This window comes from Babylonia areolata, chromosome 11 (assembly GCF_041734735.1).
Source record: "Babylonia areolata isolate BAREFJ2019XMU chromosome 11, ASM4173473v1, whole genome shotgun sequence".
In the NCBI taxonomy this organism is placed as follows: Eukaryota; Metazoa; Mollusca; class Gastropoda; order Neogastropoda; family Buccinidae; genus Babylonia; species Babylonia areolata.
In genome coordinates this window covers 2968849-2988848 of record NC_134886.1, presented here as the reverse complement: position 1 = coordinate 2988848, position 20000 = coordinate 2968849, and the positions used below count along the sequence as shown (strand labels likewise).

Below are 20000 nucleotides of genomic sequence, written 5' to 3'. Positions count from 1 at the left end.
GGGATGGGCACAAAAAAAAAAAAAAAAAAATGAAGCCTAATTATATGCAAACTGCATTTACTGTTGTATTTATATTTTCTGTATTCTCTAAACATGGCACTTTGATCTGATATTCTGGCACCAGAACAAGAGCAGTCATTATTATCATTTTTTTGTTCAAACAGGAACTTCTTTTGCTAAGCATGGAAGTTTTATTTATTTTGCAAACGTTTTGGTGCAGATAGTAAAAAAGGGAAATTACTCTGTAATTAATGCTAGGGGACTTAATTTGCTTTAAACTGATCTTTCTCATCTTAAACATTACATTTTGAAATTATACTCAATACATAAAAAGCTTGTGTGTTTTACTCTCAGTGTACAGGGCTTTCACTATGTTCATTTGCCCAAGTGTCTTTTTCGGAAAATACTAAAATCAATGCGACCAGTGGACTTTACAGATCTGTTGGCTGAGCCCTGAAGGTCATGGACAAAAATCAATTGCGTACACATATTTATACACATTCAAAGCGCGTGCTCATATTCTTCGCGAACGCGAACGACGCCATTTTGTTTCAAGTTGTTGACCTGTCTGTTCAATCCTATATTCAATTGACATTACACGATAACATGTGATGGAAAGTTGGAGGAGGAGACCGTTAAATATTTGTTCAGAGAAAGATTTGTGAACGCCTCATCACTTACTGGATTATGCCCCAAACTGCCATAAAAATATCCACAGAATCAGTCGGAATTCACAGTTAAAAATTGTAAACCATGTGAGTTAATACCCTTGAACTGATCACGATGAAACGAAAAAATTTCCAGTCTTGACTTTTCTCAAAATGAAGTCCTTTTCACTTCTTACGACGTTTAGAAGTACTTGTACTTGGCTCTATATGTTATTAGTTTAACAAAATACTAAATTTTCATATCAACTTTAAAACTATAAAACTAGACTGAACATAAGAGAGAAATTGGATCGACCATGTCGTACTACATTCCCGGCGGGTGTAACTAAACATGTACATCTATCTAGATCTAGTGAAAATGGCTAAATGTTGCAGTGTGATTGCGGCGATAGGCATTAAAAAGAATTTTTTATTGCCCTTAAAGATTTTTTGAATGCCCAAGATACACCAGAATAATATGATTTAAACAGCGTTCTCACCGCGAATATCGCAATTGATTTATCGCCCTTTAAAAAAGTATGTTCAAATGTTAAATTTTAGAATGCCAGTTAAGGAGCCACGATAGTGTAATGGATAAGGCAGCTTCTTCTCACCCGAACACGCGGGGTTCGAATCTGGTTAGGACTTTTTTTTTTCTTTTCTTTTTGTAAAAACGCGAAGCTTTATAATAACAAATACAGAAACATTTTAACGATTAGATTTTTTTTTTTTTTTAAGTGTATCACAAATCGCAAGTGAGTCTTGAAGGCCTTGCCTCTCTTGTTTGTTTTTGTTTTTTTTTATCAGCAGCTTTCGGATTACGAACGTTTTGCACGTTTATCCTTTACAAAAAGGCCTTAGAGAGCATGAAAAGTAAAATGTCTTGACGTGTATGTTTGAATTAGTTTTATTTTCTTTTTAATGTGCTTTACATCACAGTTCATCGAGCTCGTAGAACATAGAATATTATAATAGAACATAAGTCATAGCAAGTGTGGCCTTTAATATCAAATCTTCTTTCTTTGACCAGCGTGTGAAAATGCAAAAATGCCCGCGCATGTGTGTGTGTGTGTGTGTGTGTGTGTGTGTGTTTAAGTGTTGAAGAGTGTATATCTGCCTGTTAGGCTTCCAGTTCTCTGGAGTAATCTTCTACAATTTTCGTTGTTGATGCTGATGTTGATGTTGATGTTGTTTCACCCCCCCCCCCCCCCCCCCCCCCCCCTAGACCCTATTCAGCGCCATGGCGGAGTCTGTGGGGCTGTGCCTGATGTGTTTCTCCGTGCTGAGCCGGCACCCCTCCCCTGTGTCGCTGCTGCTCCTCGGCACGGTGCTCCTGGTTCCCGCCTGCAACGTCTTCCCCATCGTCAGGGCCCAGCGCCGCAGGGAGAGGGTTCTCGTTCCGGTGGGTTTGCCGCGTCGGTGTGTGGGTGGTGGTGGTGGTGAGGATGGAAGTGGGGTGGTCGTGGCGGCAGAGGGGTGGTAGGGGTGGCGTGGGATGGGTGAGGGTGGTTGGGGGTGAGAATGGTGATGGTAGTGGTGACTGGGGATGGTGGTGGGTGGTGGTGGTAGGGAGCTGAGTGGGTGGTGCTGATGGTGGTGATGGTGGTGAGGATGGTGGTGGGGGATAGTGGAAGGTGTGGTGGTGAGAATGGTGGTGATGATGATGGTGATGATGATGGTGATGATGATGGTGGTGATGGTGGTGGTGATGATGGTGGTGGGGGGTAGTGGGGGGTATGGTGGTGAGAATGGTGGTGGTGATGGTGGTGATGATGGTGGTGATGATGATGGTGGTGATGATGATGGTGATGATGGTGGTGATGATGATGGTGATGATGATGGTGATGATGGTGGTGGTGATGATGGTGATGATGGTGGTGGTGATGATGGTGGTGAGAATGGTGGTGGTGATGGTGGTGATGATGATGGTGGTGATGATGGTGGTGCTGATGGTGGTGATGATGGTGGTGCTGATGGTGGTGATGGTGGTGATGGTGGTGGTGCTGATGGTGGTGATGGTGGTGATGATGGTGGTGCTGATGGTGGTGATGATGGTGGTGATGGTGGTGATGATGGTGGTGCTGATGGTGGTGCTGATGGTGGTGGTGATGGTGGTGCTGATGGTGGTGGTGATGGTGGTGGTGATGGTGGTGATGGTGGTGATGATGGTGGTGATGATGGTGGTGGTGATGGTGGTGATGATGGTGGTGGGGGGTAGTGGGGGGTATGGTGGTGAGAATGGTGGTGGTGATGGTGGTGATGATGGTGGTGATGATGGTGGTGGTGATGGTGATGATGATGGTGGTGATGATGATGGTGGTGATGATTGTGGTGAGGATGGTGGTGGTGATGGTGATGATGGTGGTGGTGATGGTGGTGATGTTGATGGTGTTGGTGATGGTGATGATGATGGTGATGATGGTGGTGGTGATGGTGGTGGTGATGATGGTGGTGAGAATGGTGGTGGTGATGATGGTGGTGGTGATGGTGGTGGTGGTGATGATGGTGGTGGTGATGGTGGTGGTGGTGATGATGGTGGTGATGATGGTGGTGGTGATGGTGGTGCTGATGGTGGTGGTGATGGTGGTGATGATGGTGGTGATGATGGTGGTGGTGATGGTGGTGCTGATGGTGGTGGTGATGGTGGTGATGATGGTGGTGATGGTGGTGGTGGTGGTGGTGGTGATGATGGTGGTGAGAATGGTGGTGGTGATGATGGTGGTAATGATGGTGATGATGATGGTGATGATGGTGGTGGTGATGATGATGGTGGTGGTGATGGTGGTGATGTTGATGGTGGTGATGATGGTGGTGGTGATGATGGTGGTGATGATGGTGGTGGTGATGATGGTGGTGATGGTGATGATGGTGGTGATGATGGTGTTGGTGATGGTGGTGGTAGTGGTGATGATGGTGGTAGTGATGATGGTGGTGGTGATGGTGGTGGTGATGGTGGTGATGATGGTGGTGGTGATGGTGGTGATGATGGTGGTGGTGATGATGGTGGTGGTGGTGATTGTGGAGAGGATGGTGGTGGTGATGGTGATGATGGTGATGTTGATGGTGGTGATGATGGTGGTGATGGTGGTGATGATGGTGGTAGTGATGATGGTGGTGGTGATGGTGGTGATGATGGTGGTGGTGATGGTGGTGATGGTGGTGGTGATGGTGGTGATGATGTTATCACAACACCACACTTCACGGCACAACAGCTGCAACATCCCTATCACTCCCTCATCACACAGATCGGCATACTGCTGATCCTGGCGGGGACTGTTGTGACGTGGGTGCTGGTGGTGGACACCACCTCGGACCACAAGGACCTGTGGCACCCGGCTGTGGCCTTCGTCTGTCTGTCCGTGTCCTGGCTGCCCTCCCTGCAGCGACACATCAGCACAGCTCGGCGCCACAAGGTGAGGTTGACACAGGTTCATAGAGTGCACAGGAATGTCATGGGCAAAGCCAGTGTAGTGAATCATGTTCCCAGTCATGCAGGTTATAATAATGCATATATAATGATAATATATGCATATAGTATGTAATAATGATATATGCATATGTAATTATTGTAAACAGGTCAGGGGCATAGCCCTTGCTACTGGTACCATGTAACCCAGTACTACCTGCCGCATGTGAAGTCTCCCAACGACGGACCAGGCGGAGGAGGAAACCTTTCCCAACGGCTGTGAAGGCGGAAGAGGATGACCAAAGGGCAGGGGGAGCTCTTATCCTTGGCTGGAAGTCCCCTTAGAAGACGGAGCTCCGAAGAAAAAACCTGCACCTGCCGAGGCTGTCCTACACGTGGCAGTATCTGCACCTGTGGGACTGTGAGCGTCGGTAGGCGAGAGAGTAGGGAAGGGACTGCACAACTCCTCCTCACTAAAAAAAAAAAAAAAATGTCACCTGTGCTGGTCAGGCAATGTTTTCCCTTGCAACACCTGTGGGAAGTGCTGCGTATCCAGAATCGGCCTCTTCTCCCATATGAGGACACATACCGACAGATAAGCCTGCCTGCCTACTCATCCGTCGGACCGACGGGAGACTCCATCCACATGATGTTCAAACTAGCCTCTCACGTGCCTCCCGTGGCTTAATCAAGTTCCGATGTGCTTTCGTGTTGCGTTCACATGTTCAAAAAGTAATCGGTAAAAAAGGTTTTACATATCACTCATACTGTCATCTCCGTGTGTGTCCTCTTGTTTCAATGGTGTTCCTTGTAGAAGAGTTGGATGATTCAATAAGACATGACTGTGAATTCGATAAGTGAAGGTTGTTCCCACATCAGTAGTGGAGCAAAGTTTTTTTTCTTCTTTTTTTTTTTTACAGCTTCCTGCAGAAACACAACAGGGCGAAACTTTGAAGTTATTTCAAGAATAACTTTTAATGAGTGGACAGTGTGTGTGCAGAGTATTATTGTATTCCTTACACACACACACACACACACACACACACACACACACACACACACACACACACACACACACACACACACAAACACACACACACACAAGGAGAGACAGAGATAATAATAATAATAATAATAATAATGGAATTTATATAGCGCTGAATCTTGTGCAGAGACAAATCAAAGCGCTTTCGCACCAGTCATTCACACGCATGCATAATTTTAAAACTGTAGAAACTAAAGACAAGGAAGGGCAGGCAAGGGAGGCTATTTTGGGAAGAGGTGGGGTTTAAGGCCAGACGTGAAAGAGCTGAGTGTGGAGACTTGACGAAGCGAAAGAGGAAGTTCATTCCAATCGCAAGGTCCAGAGACAGAGAAAGAACGGCGGCCAACAGTCGAGTGTTTGAATCTGGGTATGCGTAAACAGAGTGGATCCGAAGCTGATCGTAGTGAGCGAGATGGGGTGTAGAGGTGAAGGCAGCCACAGAGATAGGAAGGGGCCGTTTTGTGAATACATTTATAACATAGGAGTGCTGATCTTTTACTTTATTCGGTGTGAGACAGGGAACCAGTGGAGATGTAGCAAAAGAGGAGTGATGTGCTCAGATCTTTTCTTTCTGAGGACGAGTCGGGCAGCAGAGTTTTGTATGCGCTGAAGGGACTGAATGGATGAAGCAGGCAAACCAGACAATAGAGAGTTACAGTAGTCAAGGCGAGAGAGAATGAGAGAAACGACAAGTCTAGATGTTGCGTCAGTGGACAGATATTTCCGGATGGCACTGATGCGCCGCAGTTGACAGTAGCAGGACTGACATGTCTGACTGATAAATTTTTGCATGGACAGTGTATTGTCAAGGACAACACCGAGGTTCCTGACTGACGTGGAAAGAGGGATGGATGTATTGCCAAGTTTGATTGTGTCAATTGTGATGGAAGACAGTTTTTGTTTAGTTCCTATGATCATTGCTTCAGTTTTTTCCGCGTTCAGTTGTAACTTATTTCGAGTCATCCAGTTTTGAATGTCCAGGAAGCCGCTGGATGTTTCTTGCAAGAGCGACAACAATTTTTCAGGGATATCACTCTTCTGGAGTTGAGTGTCATCAGCATAAGAATGATGACTGATATTATAGCGGTTGATAAGTTCAGCGAGAGGAGCAGTGTACAGTGTGAAGAGCACTGGGCCTAAAACAGGTCCCTGTGAGACTCCATGTTCGATTTTAACGGGTTCAGATTGGAAATGATCAACAATGACAGACTGGAATCGATCAGTGAGATAAGATTTGAACCAGTTTAGAACAGTGCCGTTGATACCAAATGTAAAATGAAGACGGGAAAGAAGGATTGAATGGTCTATCGTGTCAAAGGCGGCTGACAAGTCGAGAAGAGTGAGAAGGGACGCCATCAGTAGATTGTTCAGAATGTGGAGGAGAGTGGTTTCGGTGCTGTGGTCAGCGCGATACGCAGACTGAAATGGGTGGATGAAATTTTTGAAACAAAGGTGGTTGTTGAGCTGCTTGAGGACAGCTTTTTCAAGGAGTTTGGACATGAATGGAAGATTAGAAACTGGTCGATAGTTTTTCAAAATGTTTGCGTCAAGGTTGAGTTTCTTCAGAAGAGGTCGGACGATTGCAGTTTTGAAAGTGGTTGGAAACGTTCCAGTGAGAAGGGATGAGTTGACAATATTGGTGATTGTGGGGAGAAGATGTGAGACACACTGGGAAAAGACCGAGGCTTGTATAGGATCAAGCTCACAGGATTTTATTGTCATTTCTTTCAGGATTTCATGAACTTCTGTTTCAGTTAATGGATTAAAGGAATGGAGAGGAGTGCCGCTGAATTGAGGATCAGGATGAACAGGTTGGAAAGACATTTGGTCTAAGATGGTACGAATATTTTGGACTTTGTCGAAAAAGAAAGAGGAGAAGACGTTGGGGAGTTCAGATAAAGTGTAGGCAGAAGGAAGAGGAGTCTTTTTTGCAGTTCCAAGAAGATTTGACATGACAGAGTAAAGAGATTTGGTGGATGTGGCATCGAGAACTTGAGAAGGAAAAAAGTTTGTCTTTGCTGATGAGATCATTATGTTTGACTTTACTTATTTGTTTTCGGAATATTTGATTGTGGACTTGCAGTTTTGTTGATCGCCATCGTCTTTCCAGTTGGCGATGTTTGCGTTTTGCAAGTCGAATGTCTTGTGTGTACCATGGGGCGGAGGGTCTGTCAGGGAGCATGCGGGTAGTGGGGGGTGCATGTTCATCCAGCAGTTGAGAGAGGACAGTGTTGTAATGTGTGGATACGTCGGTACGGGAAGAAATTTTGGAAAGGCGTTCAGCAGCTTGAGAAGAAAAAGTGTTAATGTTGATGGATTTCAAGTTGCGACGAGTAACAGATGTTTTGGTTCTGGTAGGTTTTGAAATATTAAGCAAGAATATAACAGCAGAATGGTCGGAAGAAAGTTTGTCAGTTACAGTTACTGACGCAACTATGGCATCAGAGTCACGTGCGATTAGCCAGTCCAACGTATGGCCAGATCTGTGTGTTGGTTCTGTAACGAGCTGAGAGAGAGAATGAGTGGACAGAGATAGACATAGGCGTTTGACATCAAACTGACCCCATGATACCCCCCCAAAACATCCAATTCACTGTTCACAGCAGGACACACAGCCTCGCCCAGCGGACTACGGCACGTTCAACCCTGCCTTCAACAGCGGCGACATCACCAGCAACAGCTACAGCCACACCAACAACCACACCACCACCAACACTACCGCCACCGCCACCGCCACACCCACCACAGCTACAAGTGAAGCCAGCATCAGGTATGCTTTCAGAAAAAGAAGAAAAAAAAGAATAGTTACGTTGGACAAAACACATGCAAGGGAAAGGGAAACAATAACATGAACGAGTACGACTTTTTCTCTTTTTTTCTGTTTCCTTCTTTGAGGTGGTGGTGGTGGAGGGAGGGTGTTTGAGGGGCGGGCGGGGGGGGGGGGGGGGGGTCCGTGGGGGGGGGGGGGGAGGAGTTGGAGGCTGCACATAGCGTCTGCAGCGTTCCCAGTGGGATTACTCCCAAGCCACTCATTCCGAGTCCCCCAATACAACCAGCCACACCAGGTTTCGTCCCAGCAGTCCCAGCGTCGGCAGTGTACAGGGACCAAGTGCAATAACTGCATGGAAAGCGTGATAATCTAAGTCTGACCCATTAACAGCATGTCATCTGTATCAAAGTTTCTCTATCAGTTTCTCGAGGAGGCGCTGCTGCGTTCGGACAATTCCATACACGCTGCAACACACCTGCCAGGCAGGTGCCTGATCAGCAGCATGATCCAACGCGCTAAGCCAGGCCTTGAGTACATGCGTATGTGTTTTGTCCATGTATTTCTTCATCTATATAATTATTTCCTTACTTACTTACTTTTTCATTCATTTATTTACTGTAGCAATGCATAATCATGCTGACTTTTCTTCTTTTTTTAAATTATTTTATCCATTCATTCACTTTCAGTTTTATCTACTTTTTTCTTTCAAGAAAATGATAAAATAAATCGACATTTTTTTTCCTCGCTTCCAACCTTGCCCAGGTCCGGTGACCTGAGCACCAACGCAGCTTGGAAGACGGCCTTCATCCAGAACGGGGCCCGCGTCATCTTCATCTTCATCGCCACTGGCGTCCTCTTCATGCTGGACTCGGGTCAGTCGCCCTCCCACGTGCTGACCGAGGACGTCCACATGGCCTTCCTCCAGGCCTGGGACTTGGCCCAGTATGTGCAGGAGCCTGTCACCTGGCTGGCGTTTTGGCTGGGTAGGTGGAGTTGTAGATGATTAGTGCTGCCCACACATAGATAGATAGATATCAATACATCCATCTCGGACCCACCCACTTTCACACATACCCGTCCCAACCCACCACCCATTTACCCACACACCCGTTCATCTTCCTCCCAGCAGATGAGCAGTTTTTCTTTTCAACAACGACAGATACAGTCTAGCGCATATGGATCTCTCTTTGACACCGCATTGAAACAGAAACGGACCCTCCACTCTTCTTTATTCATCAATTTATTGTTGTCTTTTTATTCATTACTTTGATGATTTACCCTCTTTCTCCCCCAAGGCCTAACAATACGCGTTGGGTTACGCTGCTGGTCAAGCATGTGTTTAGCAGATGTGGTGTAGCGTATAGAGATTTGTCCGAACGCAAATTCCCAGTGGTTAAAGCGTTGGACTTTCAATCTGAGGGTCCCGGGATCGAATCTCGGTAACGGCGTCTGGTGGGTAAAGGGTGTAGATTTTCCCGATCTCCCAGGTCAACATATGTGCAAACCTGCGTGTGTATACGCAAGCAGAAAATCAAATGCGCACGTTAAAGATCCTGTAATCCATGTCAGCGTTCGGTGGGTTGTGGACACAAGAGCATACCCAGCATGCACACCCCCGAAAATGGAGTATGGCTGCTTACATGGCGGGGTAAAAGTGGTCATGCACGAAAAAACCCACTCGTGTACATACCAGTGAACGAGGGAGTTGCAGCCCACGAACGAAGCAGTCCAAACGCTGTGACGCCTCCTTGAGTGTCAGTTTCAGTTTTTCAAGGAGGCGTCACTGCCTTCGGACAAATCCATATACGCTGCACCACATCTGCTTTGCGGATGCATGACCAGCAGCGTAACCCAACACTTAGTCAGGCCTTGGGTGCATGCTTATCCATTTGTGTTCCTATCAGAGTGGATTTCTTCTACAGAATTTTGCCAGAGGTTAACGCTGTCGTTGCCATGGGTTCTTTGTTTTTTGGTGCACCAAGTGCGTGCTGCACACGGGACATCAGGTTGATCGTCTCATCCGAAAGACTAGACTAGACCCTCAGTTTGATTTTCCTGTCAAACTTGGGAGAAAGGACGAGAGCGGGAATCGAACCCAAACCCTCACCCCTCACAGACTTTCTTTCTTAGCAGCTGAGTGTTTGAACCATTCTGCCACCTTCCTCGTTAGTCCTTGAGTAACTGACCTGACCTGACCTGACCCACACTGACCCACACTGACCTGACCTGACCCACACTGACCTGACCTGACCCACACTGAACTGGGACCCACACAGGGTTGGGATCCTCCTTCCTGGCCTACGTGCTGGCTTTCGCCGCCTGCCATATGAAGATGGCGCCCGTGACCTTGGCCTTGCCCGTGCTCCTGGCCCTGCCCTTGACCTTGGGTCTCCTGGCCCTGCACCCGCTGTGCAAGGTGAGCGACACGTGCGGCTGGGACATGGACCACGTGATCCACCTAGTGGCTGCAGGCGTGTGTCTGACGTTGGGCCACGCCTTCGCCTTCGGCTGGTACCTGTTCCGCCAGGACCTCGTTCTGCTGCTTCAGGAGAGCATGGTGAGGGGGGGGGGGGGGAGGCGTGAGGGGGGGGGTGAACGGGGGGGGGGGGGAGGGATTTGGCTGGGTATTGAGGTGGAAGGTTGGGGGGGGGGGTGAACAGGGGGCGGGAAGACTTGGTGGGGTATTGGGGTGGAGGGTTGTTGGGGGGGAACAGTGGCGGAGAAGACTTGGCGGGGTGTGGGGGTGGGGGATTGGGGGGGGGGAACAGTGGCGGAGAAGACTTGGCGGAGTGTGGGGGTGGTGGGTTGGGGGGGGGGGGGACAGGGGGCGGGAAGACTTTTCGGGGGGGTGGGGTTGGTGGGATTGGGTTGTAGGTGGTGGCTGTGAAGCGGGAATGGAGATTTCAGTTACATGATATCGTGTAGGTCTGATCATTGCATACTCGTGACTGAGACCACCAATTCGTCACAAATAAACGAGGCGACGCACCACTTAGACATAGATGTCGAAAGAAGGGGGGGGGGGGGGGGGGGGAATCATGATGTTGACCTGCTGTTCTTATTTGTGATGTTGGCTTGTGTCCGGGCATAAGGGAGCCGTTGAATGACGGTGGCCTGATTTCAGAGGATTTATCTTTAAACCATCTAATGGAATGTTAATTTGTGACACAATACGATGCGACAAAACGTTCTCAGTTCAGTTTAGTTTATGTGGGACATGGAGTGAGGGTATGACTGACATGATCATAAGACTTTTCAACCCGTGTCATGCAGTGTTCTTTTTTGACGTAAAAAGCGGTTTTGTGACACGATCTCCGTTTTCTGATTTTTTGGGGGGCTGAGGTGGGGGAGAGGGGGGGGGGGAGAGAGCTGTGCTCTGATTCTCTTAACTTTTAATAGTCCTTTCACGCCGTATGACGCAATAGTCTGTGGTGACGTAGAGAAGGCGTTCTATTTTTTTTTCTTTTTCCCCAATGTTCTTGTTTCCTGGTATGGGTGATGGACTACGCTATGATTGTTCAACTTTTAAGACGCAATAGTTATTCGTGACGTGTAAGAAAGGCGTTCTTTTTTTCCGTGATGTTCTTGATTCCTGGTATTGGAGAGGCGGATGGATGACGGTGGTGGTATGACGGCAGGTGTACTACGTGCCTGGCTACAACGGCGTGACCACCGACACCTGGCTGACCCTCAACAGACGGCACGGCAACAGGTCGTCCGACGTGGGCGGCAGGCAGAGGCTGATGAGGAGGAGGAGGAGGGAGCCCAAGGTGTACATCTGTACCACCATGTACAGAGAGGTCAGTGTGTGTGTGGGGGGGGGGGGGTGGTGTGTGAGTGTGTGTGCGCGGTTGTATGTGTGTGTGTGTTTGTGTGTGTGTGTGTGTGTGTGTGTGTGTGTGTGTTTGTGTGTGTGTGTGTGTGTGCATTGGGCGGGGGGTGGGGGGAAGGCGAGGATGGGGAGGAGGGTGTGTGTGGGGGGGAGGGAAGGGGTGTGCGGATGCATAAGTGTGTGTCTGTGTTTGTGTGTGCGTGTTCAGATGTGTGTGTGTGTTTGTGTTTGTGTGTGCGGTTGTGTGTGTGTGCGTATGAGTGTGTGTGTGTGTGTGTGTGTGTGTGTGTGTGTTGTTCAATTCAATTCCAGTAGAAACAGTGTGTGCGCTCGTGTATGTGTGTGTGAGTGTGTGAGCATGGGTAGGTGGAGGGGTGGTGTGTGTGGGGGGAGTATCCTTCTTCCCCTCCTCCCTTCTTTTCTTCCAAACTTCTCTCTCAGATCGTCGCAGAATCTAACACGGCCAGTACTTTATTCAAGCGGTATGCATGTGCTGTGGGCAAGAATGTGTGTGCTGGGTTGTGTGGAGGGAAGGAGTTCAAGTGCATGTGTGAGCGCCCGTGTGCGCTAGTTACTGTGTGCTGTGTGTACATAAGCGCGTGCTTGGAGGAGGGAGGGAGGGGGAAGGGGCGCGTGCGGCCCCCACCCCCCAACACCCCCCCCACCCACCCACCCACACCCCACCCTTAACCACCTCCTTCCCCCCACACCCCTCCACTCCTCCACACACACCCCCACCCCCTCCACCCTTGCCCATACAGGACGAGGACGAGATGAGGCAGCTGCTGGAGTCCATCCGGAAGATCAACGAGGCCCAGGCATGGGGGGACCGCTGCTTTGAGTCGCACATCATCTTCGACAAGGGCGTGGAGCAGATGGTCCTGACGGAGTTCGCCCTCAACCTCATCGCCCTGCTGGAGGACACCCTGGGTGAGTCACAGGACAGCCTCCAGTGGGATTCCAGCTCGGACTCTGTAATGATCCGTGGTGTCCCAGGGGAGGGGGTGGGTGGTGGTGGGGGGTGGGGGTGGGGTGGGTGGGAGGGTGAGTGAGGGGTTGTGGAAGGAGGGGTGGGGTGGTGGGTATAGGGGAAAACAAAGCGATAATACATAATGCTTGGGACGACTGTGGAGAAGAGTGAGCGTGTGAGAGAGAGAGAGAGAGAGAGGGGGGGGGGGGATTAGGGGCAGGTATGCACGCACGCACACACACACACACACACGCACGCACGCACGCCACACACACACACACGCCACACACACACACACACACACACACACACACACACACACACACACACGCCACACACACACACACACACACACACACACACACACACAGGAGGGAGGGAGACAGAAAGACACACACACACACACACGCACACACGCGCCACACACACACACACACACACACACACACACACACACAGGAAGGAGGGAGACAGAAAGACACACACACACACACACACACACACACACGCCACACACACACACACACACGCCACACACACACACACACACACACACACAGGAGGAGGGAGACAGAAAGACACGCACACACACACACACACACACACACGCCACACACACACACACACCACACACACACACACACACACACGACACAGGAGGGAGGGAGACAGAAAGACACACACACACACACACACACACACACACACGCCACACACACACACACACACGCCACACACACACACACACACACACACACACACAGGAGGGAGGGAGACAGAAAGACACGCACACACACACACACACACACGCCACACACACACACACACACACACACACACACACACACCGACACAGGAGGGAGGGAGACAGAAAGACACACACACACACACACACACACACACACACACGCCACACACACACACACACACACACACACACACACACACACACACACACACCGACACAGCGACAGCGACAGACAGACAGAGAATACAAACAGGGCGATCGCAGCGTTCTGTTACTACTATTGTGCATGTGATATGCTTTGTTTTGCTGGGATTTGGGCCTGTGTGATTTGAGACTGTGATGGTGCCTGTGTTGATTTACATGTTCTATGTCACTTAGTCTTAAATTTGTATGTATATTTTAGCCATTGTCATGTGAAAATGTGTTGACCTAATTATTATTATTATTATATTATTATTATTATTATTATTATTATTATTATTATCAATACAGGGATCAGACCGGACGTATTATCATTATTATTATTATTATCACTACGGGAATCAGACCGGACTTTTTTTTAATAAGTATAATTATAATTATTATTAATATTATTATTATTATCATCATCATCATCATCATCATCACAGGGATCAGACCGGACGTATTCTTCTTCTTCTTCTTCTTCTTCTTCTTCTTAGTAGTAGTAGTAGTAGTAGTAGTATCACTACAGGCATCAGACCGGACGTGTTATAGTTATTATTATTATTATTATTATTATTATTACTATTATCACTACGGGAATCAGACCGGACTTTTTTTTAATAAGTATAATTATTATTATTATTATTATTATTATTATTACTACTACAGGGATCAGACGGGACGTATTAATATTATTATCATCATCATCATCATCATCATCATCATCATCATCATCATCATCATCATCATCATCATCATCACTACAGGCATCAGACCGGACGTGTTATTATTATTATCATCATCATCATCATCATCATCATCATCATCATCATCATCATCATCATCATCACTACAGGCATCAGACCGGACGTGTTATTATTATTATCATCATCATCATCATCATCATCATCATCATCACTGCAGGCATCAGACCGGACGTGTTATTATTATTATCATCATCATCATCATCATCATCACTACAGGGATCAGACTGGACATATTAATATTATTATTATTATTATTATTATTTTATTATTATTATCAATATCATTATTATTATCATCATCATCACTACAGGCATCAGACCGGACTTGTTATTATTATTATTATTATTATTATTATTATGATCACTGTCACTGCAGGGATCAGACCGGACGTGTGCACCAAGGTGATCACCCCTTACGGCATGAAGCTGAGCTGGGATCTCCCGGGACGTCATGGTAGAAAGATGAAATTCAACATCCACCTCAAGGACAACCTCAAGGTCAGGCGCCTCCTCTGCCTTGCCTTTCTGTACACATCTGTCGGTGTGTGTGTGTGTGTGTGTGTGTGTGTGTGTGTGTGTGTGTGTGTGTGTTGGTGTGTGTGCGTGTGTGTGTGTGTGTGTGTGTGTGTGTGTGTGTGTGTGTTGGTGTGTGTGTTTGTGTTTGTGCATGCGTATGTGCGTTGGTGTGTGTGGGTGTGTGTGTGGGGGGGGGAGGATGCGTGTGTGTGTGTGTGTGTGTTTCTCTCTCTCTTTCTGTCTGTGTGTTTGTGTGTGTGTGTGTGTGTGTGTGTGTGTGTGGTATGGGTGGGTAGTGTGTCTGTGTCTCTGTGTTTCTGTGTGTGTGTGTGTGTGTGTGTGTGTGTGTGTGTGTGTGTGTGTGTGTGTGTGTGAAAGAACAAAGAGACATATTGGAGCGACACCAACTGATCTGACAACGCCTTTACCCATTGTGTAAACATGCCGCACGGCAGAATCCATGAGGCGTTGAACTTCGCTGTTCACTGTGACCAGGTTCAGGGTCCCCGTTTCTGCATGGTGTTGTGTCTTCAGGTAAGGCACTTTACTCCGATCTTCCCAACACGACGCAGATGTGAATGGGAACCTGACTTAGGCCAGGGAAGGATAAAACAGCGGGGATAACAGTATTTAGCCCAGGCTTCCTATGCTGAGCCCTAGACACAGTGGACATGAAGACACTGCTTCCGATGACTATAACAGGCTATCGTATTGTATTGTATTGTATTGTATTGTGTTCTGTTACTCTTTTTTTTTATCACAACAGATTCTCAAGGGAGAGCGCGTCGCTACACTGAGATCGCCACACATTTTTGTGTGTGATTTTTTTCCTGCCTGCAGTTTTATTTGTTTTCCAATCGAAGTGGATTTTTCTACAGAATTGTGTCAGGGACAATCCTTTTGTTGCCGTGGGTTGGGTTCTTCTGCGTGCGTTAAGTGCATGCTGCACACGGGACCTCGGTTTATCGTCTCATCCGAATGAACTAGCGTCCAGACCACTACACAAGGTCTAGTAGAGGGGGAAATAACACTGGCGACTGTGGGATTCGAACCAGTGCGTTCAGATTCTCTCGCTTCCCAGGCGGACACATTACCTCTAGGCCATCACTTCACGGGACCTTCTATATATATATATATATATATAGATATATATATATATATATATATATATATATATATATATATATATATATGATAGTCAGTCGTGTCCGACTATGACCATCAGCTCAGAACAGCAGAGGAGGCAACTGCTGTTCCGACTATTTGGGCTAGAATTTGATTATAGACCAACAGCAAAGTGAGAGCTGGATTATCAATGGTTTCTCCAGTCAATGGGAAATCATTTACAGCTTAGTCTTTTGTGAAGGACTATGACTCTCAAACTAGGAGGCAAAATTGCACTGGCTCTTAGTGCTGCAGCCTTGTGGGCTAGTTGGCCTTTGGGAACCATCCCAACGCCGACTGTCCTAAAACCCTCTTGGCCGAGAGAGTGGGGATGTAACTCGGGACCTTCAATACTTCATATTTTTTATCCCTTTGTGTTGCGACAGGTGAAGAACAAGAAACGATGGAGTCAGGTCATGTACATGTCCTATGTGCTGGACTTTCTCACTGACGGTAAGCCTGGGTCAGTAATGAAGATGAGTTTTCTCTGACTGCTACAGCTAAGTGTTCCCTCTACAAATGTGACTCAGAGACAGAGAAGATTGGTTGGTTGATTGAATCTTTAATGGGCAAAGAATTAGGTGCAGTAAAGGCGTTGTTTGGTTGTGTGTTTTGTTTTTTTTTTTTGTTGTTGTTTTTTTTGTTTTGTTTTTTTACAATTCTGCCTATTTAACGACACAAAACATAAAAATAAAGAACGACACAAAACATAGAAATAAAGAAATGAAATGAAATAAGATGAAATAATAAGAACGACGAATAAGAATAGTAACTGGAATAGTCTATTAAAAGTGACAAAGCAATGAAAAGAACAATTGGTACATTATCATGTACGTACGTACGTACGTACGTACTTACACACACACACACACACACACACACACACACACACACACATACATACACACACACACTCACAAGGGAAACTGAATTACGAACCAAGCAACGATAGAAATACAGGCGATACTTATGCTTCGGTTTGTAATGAGCATCGGAAAGATTATTTTGTGTTGGAGTGTGTATGACTTTGCATTGATTTGATAATATCATTTAATGTTTCATTACTTTATTTGTATCCATATACATCTGTATTCTTGCTGAAGATCTGGATGAAGAAAAAAAGCTTGCTATATTCTTTCGTTAACATTCACTTGTTCATTCGCTCGCTCGTTGATTCGTTCCTTCGTTCAATCGTCTGTTTGTTCCTTTGTTTGTTCGCTCATCTATTCATTCATTCGTTCATTATTTCATGTGTCCGTTCGTTCATTCATTCATGAGAAAAGAAGAAGCGTTTGTGTACAATAAACCCCTTCCTCTTGTTGATAAAGGTTCCCCTCATTCATCATTCATTCATTCATTCGTTCGTTCGTTCGTTCGTTCGTTTATTTATTTATTTATTTATTCATTCATTCATTCATTCATTTAAATTCATTCATTCATTCATTTATTGCTATCATGCACGTTTACTCATTTCTCTCGTTAATAAAAGATTCGGCTGGTCAGGTCAGTCAGACACACGCTCATTTATTTATTCATGCATTCATTCGTTCATTCGTATATTTCTTTCTTTCATTCGTTGATTCATTCACACACTCCCTCGTTCATTCGTTCGTTTGTTCATTCGTTCACTCATCCATTCATTCATTCATTTGCACACTCATCCATTTTATTATTTCATTCATTAATTCATACACTCAATCATTGATTGATTGATTGATTGGTTGATTCATTCATTCATTATTTCATTCACACATTCATTCGTTCATTCATTCGTTCATTGTTTTCTTACATTCACACACCTGTTCATTCATTCATTCATCCATTCATTCATTAAAAAACTCACTCGTTTATTTATTCATTCGTTCGTTCGTTCGTTCATTCATTTATTCATTCATTCACTCATTCATTCGCTTATTCATTCGCACACTCACTCGGTTATTCATTCATTCGCTCATTCATTTATTCATTCATGCACACACTCCCTCGTTTGTTCATCCATTCAAACATCAATTCACTCACTAACACACTCCCTCTTTTATTCATTCATTCGTTCATTCATTCATTTGTTCATTCACCCATTCCTTCCTCACTCGTTCGTTCGTTCCTTCCTTCCTTCCTTCCTTCCTTTCTTTTTTCCTCCCTTCCTTGCTTCATTCATTCATTCGTTCATTTATTCATTCATTCATTCACGCACTCACTCGTTCCTTCCTTCCTTCCTTCCTTCCTTCCTTCCTTCCTTCCTTCCTTCACCCGTTCGTTCCATCTCCCCAGCTGATGACGAAGCCTTCATCCTGACCACTGACGCCGATGTGATGTTCACGCCGGACTCTGTGGAGGCTCTGCTGGACCTGATGACACGCGACAACAGCATCGGTGCTGTGTGTGCTCGCACCCACCCCATGGGAGGAGGACCCCTGGTCTGGTACCAGGTCTTTGAGTACGCCATCGGGCACTGGTTCCAAAAGGTCAGTACTGGAATTGTGATTGGGGCTGTAGGGGCTGGCGAGATGCAACATGCGGTGAAAGTTTTTCAGTTATATTCAGCGGTACAAGTTCGGAATTGTGGGGGCTGTCTGCCGCTGTACTGTTGACAGAAGGAAATTGTGGGAATGGTTTTGGTTTTGGTTTTTTCAACGGTACAAGTCTGGAATGCACTGTCCTTTCTCATGTCCTTCACAGTCCTTCGCTCACGTATTTTGAAATAAGTCAAAACGTATTCTTTAACGAGCAGTGTCTGTTTATTTCTGGGATTCCGTTCCAAAGCTGTGTGTCTAATGGATCAGCATCTGTTTATTACATGTGTGTGTGTGTGTGTGTGTGTGTGTGTGTGTGTGTGTGAGCTGTCTCACTGATGTGATATTGTAGGTACTTTGAGAGGTTTGAAAGCGCTATGTAAGTGTGATACTAGTAATAGTAGTAGTAGCTGCAGCAGTAGTAGCAGAAGAAGCAGTAGTGGTAGTAGTAGTAATAGTATCATCATCATCATTACCATCATCATCATCAGTAGTAGTAGTAGTAGTATTGTTGTTGTTAGCAGCAGTAGCAGTAGCATTGTTATGATTGTTGTTATCATCATTATCATTAGCGTTGTCCTTGTTGTAGAAGTGGTAGAAACAGCAGCAGCATTGCAGTAGTAGTAGTAGTAGTAGTGTTATCATCATCATCATCATTGTCATCATCACCATCACCATCACCTTCACTATCATCGTCAGCAGCAGCAGCAGCAACAACAACAACAGCAGCCCTCACCCCGCTCTTCGCTTTCACCATTTTCATTCGTTTATCATAATGTTTTGTGATGCAGTGAAAGTATGCTGACGCATTCACCCATGTCCTAAGAACCTCATGGATAATGGCAGTACAGTGCCATCATCTCATCATCATCTCATTTCATTCCCTCGACCGCTGGGGTCGTTGGGGGGGACATGAGGAAGATGTCATAGCTCGCCACGCCGTTCTGTTGGCAGCTGTCGTGAGGAGATCTGGCATCGTCATTTTGGTCCATTCCTTGACGTTGTCGGACCAGCTCTTTCTCTGCCGCCCCCCCTCTACAGTCCCTTGCAGGATGGTTTTGGAGAGGGTGTTATGTCGTATGACGTGACCAAACCATGCCATCTTCCGTCGTTTGACAGTCGCCAGCTGTGGTTCTTGGGGCCCAACAAGGTTGCTGACCAGGTTCCGCACATAGTCATTGGTCTTGTGCTCCTTGTAGGAGATGTGTAGTAGTCTCCTCAAGCACTTGGTTTCGAATGCTTGGATTCTTCTTTCTGTTTATGCCATCAGTGTCCATGTCTCACATCACAGTGTCAAAGCGTCAACAAATCGACTGTCTGTGTCTAACAGACGGCGGAGCACGCCTTTGGTTTAGTGCTGTGTGCGCCAGGTTGCTTCAGTGTGTTCTGCTGCCGTCATCATCATCATCTTCATCATCGTCATTATCATCATCGTCATCG

General features: G+C 46.4%; 1 protein-coding gene across 2 annotated transcripts in view; it reads left to right on the top strand.

The window, feature by feature from the left end:
• LOC143287463 (uncharacterized) overlaps window positions 1-20000 on the top strand; it is a 46830-nt gene that overhangs the window by 3010 nt on the left and 23820 nt on the right. Inside the window, exons 3-12 of one of the 2 annotated variants that reach the window (XM_076595466.1) lie at window positions 1873-2049; window positions 3893-4060; window positions 7705-7868; window positions 8631-8851; window positions 10145-10425; window positions 11507-11668; window positions 12462-12630; window positions 14744-14865; window positions 16434-16500; window positions 18319-18512. In XM_076595466.1, the coding sequence (XP_076451581.1) occupies window positions 1873-2049; window positions 3893-4060; window positions 7705-7868; window positions 8631-8851; window positions 10145-10425; window positions 11507-11668; window positions 12462-12630; window positions 14744-14865; window positions 16434-16500; window positions 18319-18512 (1725 nt within the window). Of the gene's footprint in view, window positions 1-1872; window positions 2050-3892; window positions 4061-7701; window positions 7869-8630; window positions 8852-10144; window positions 10426-11506; window positions 11669-12461; window positions 12631-14743; window positions 14866-16433; window positions 16501-18318; window positions 18513-20000 lie in introns of both variants that reach the window. The other variant, XM_076595465.1, reaches the window with a different exon arrangement.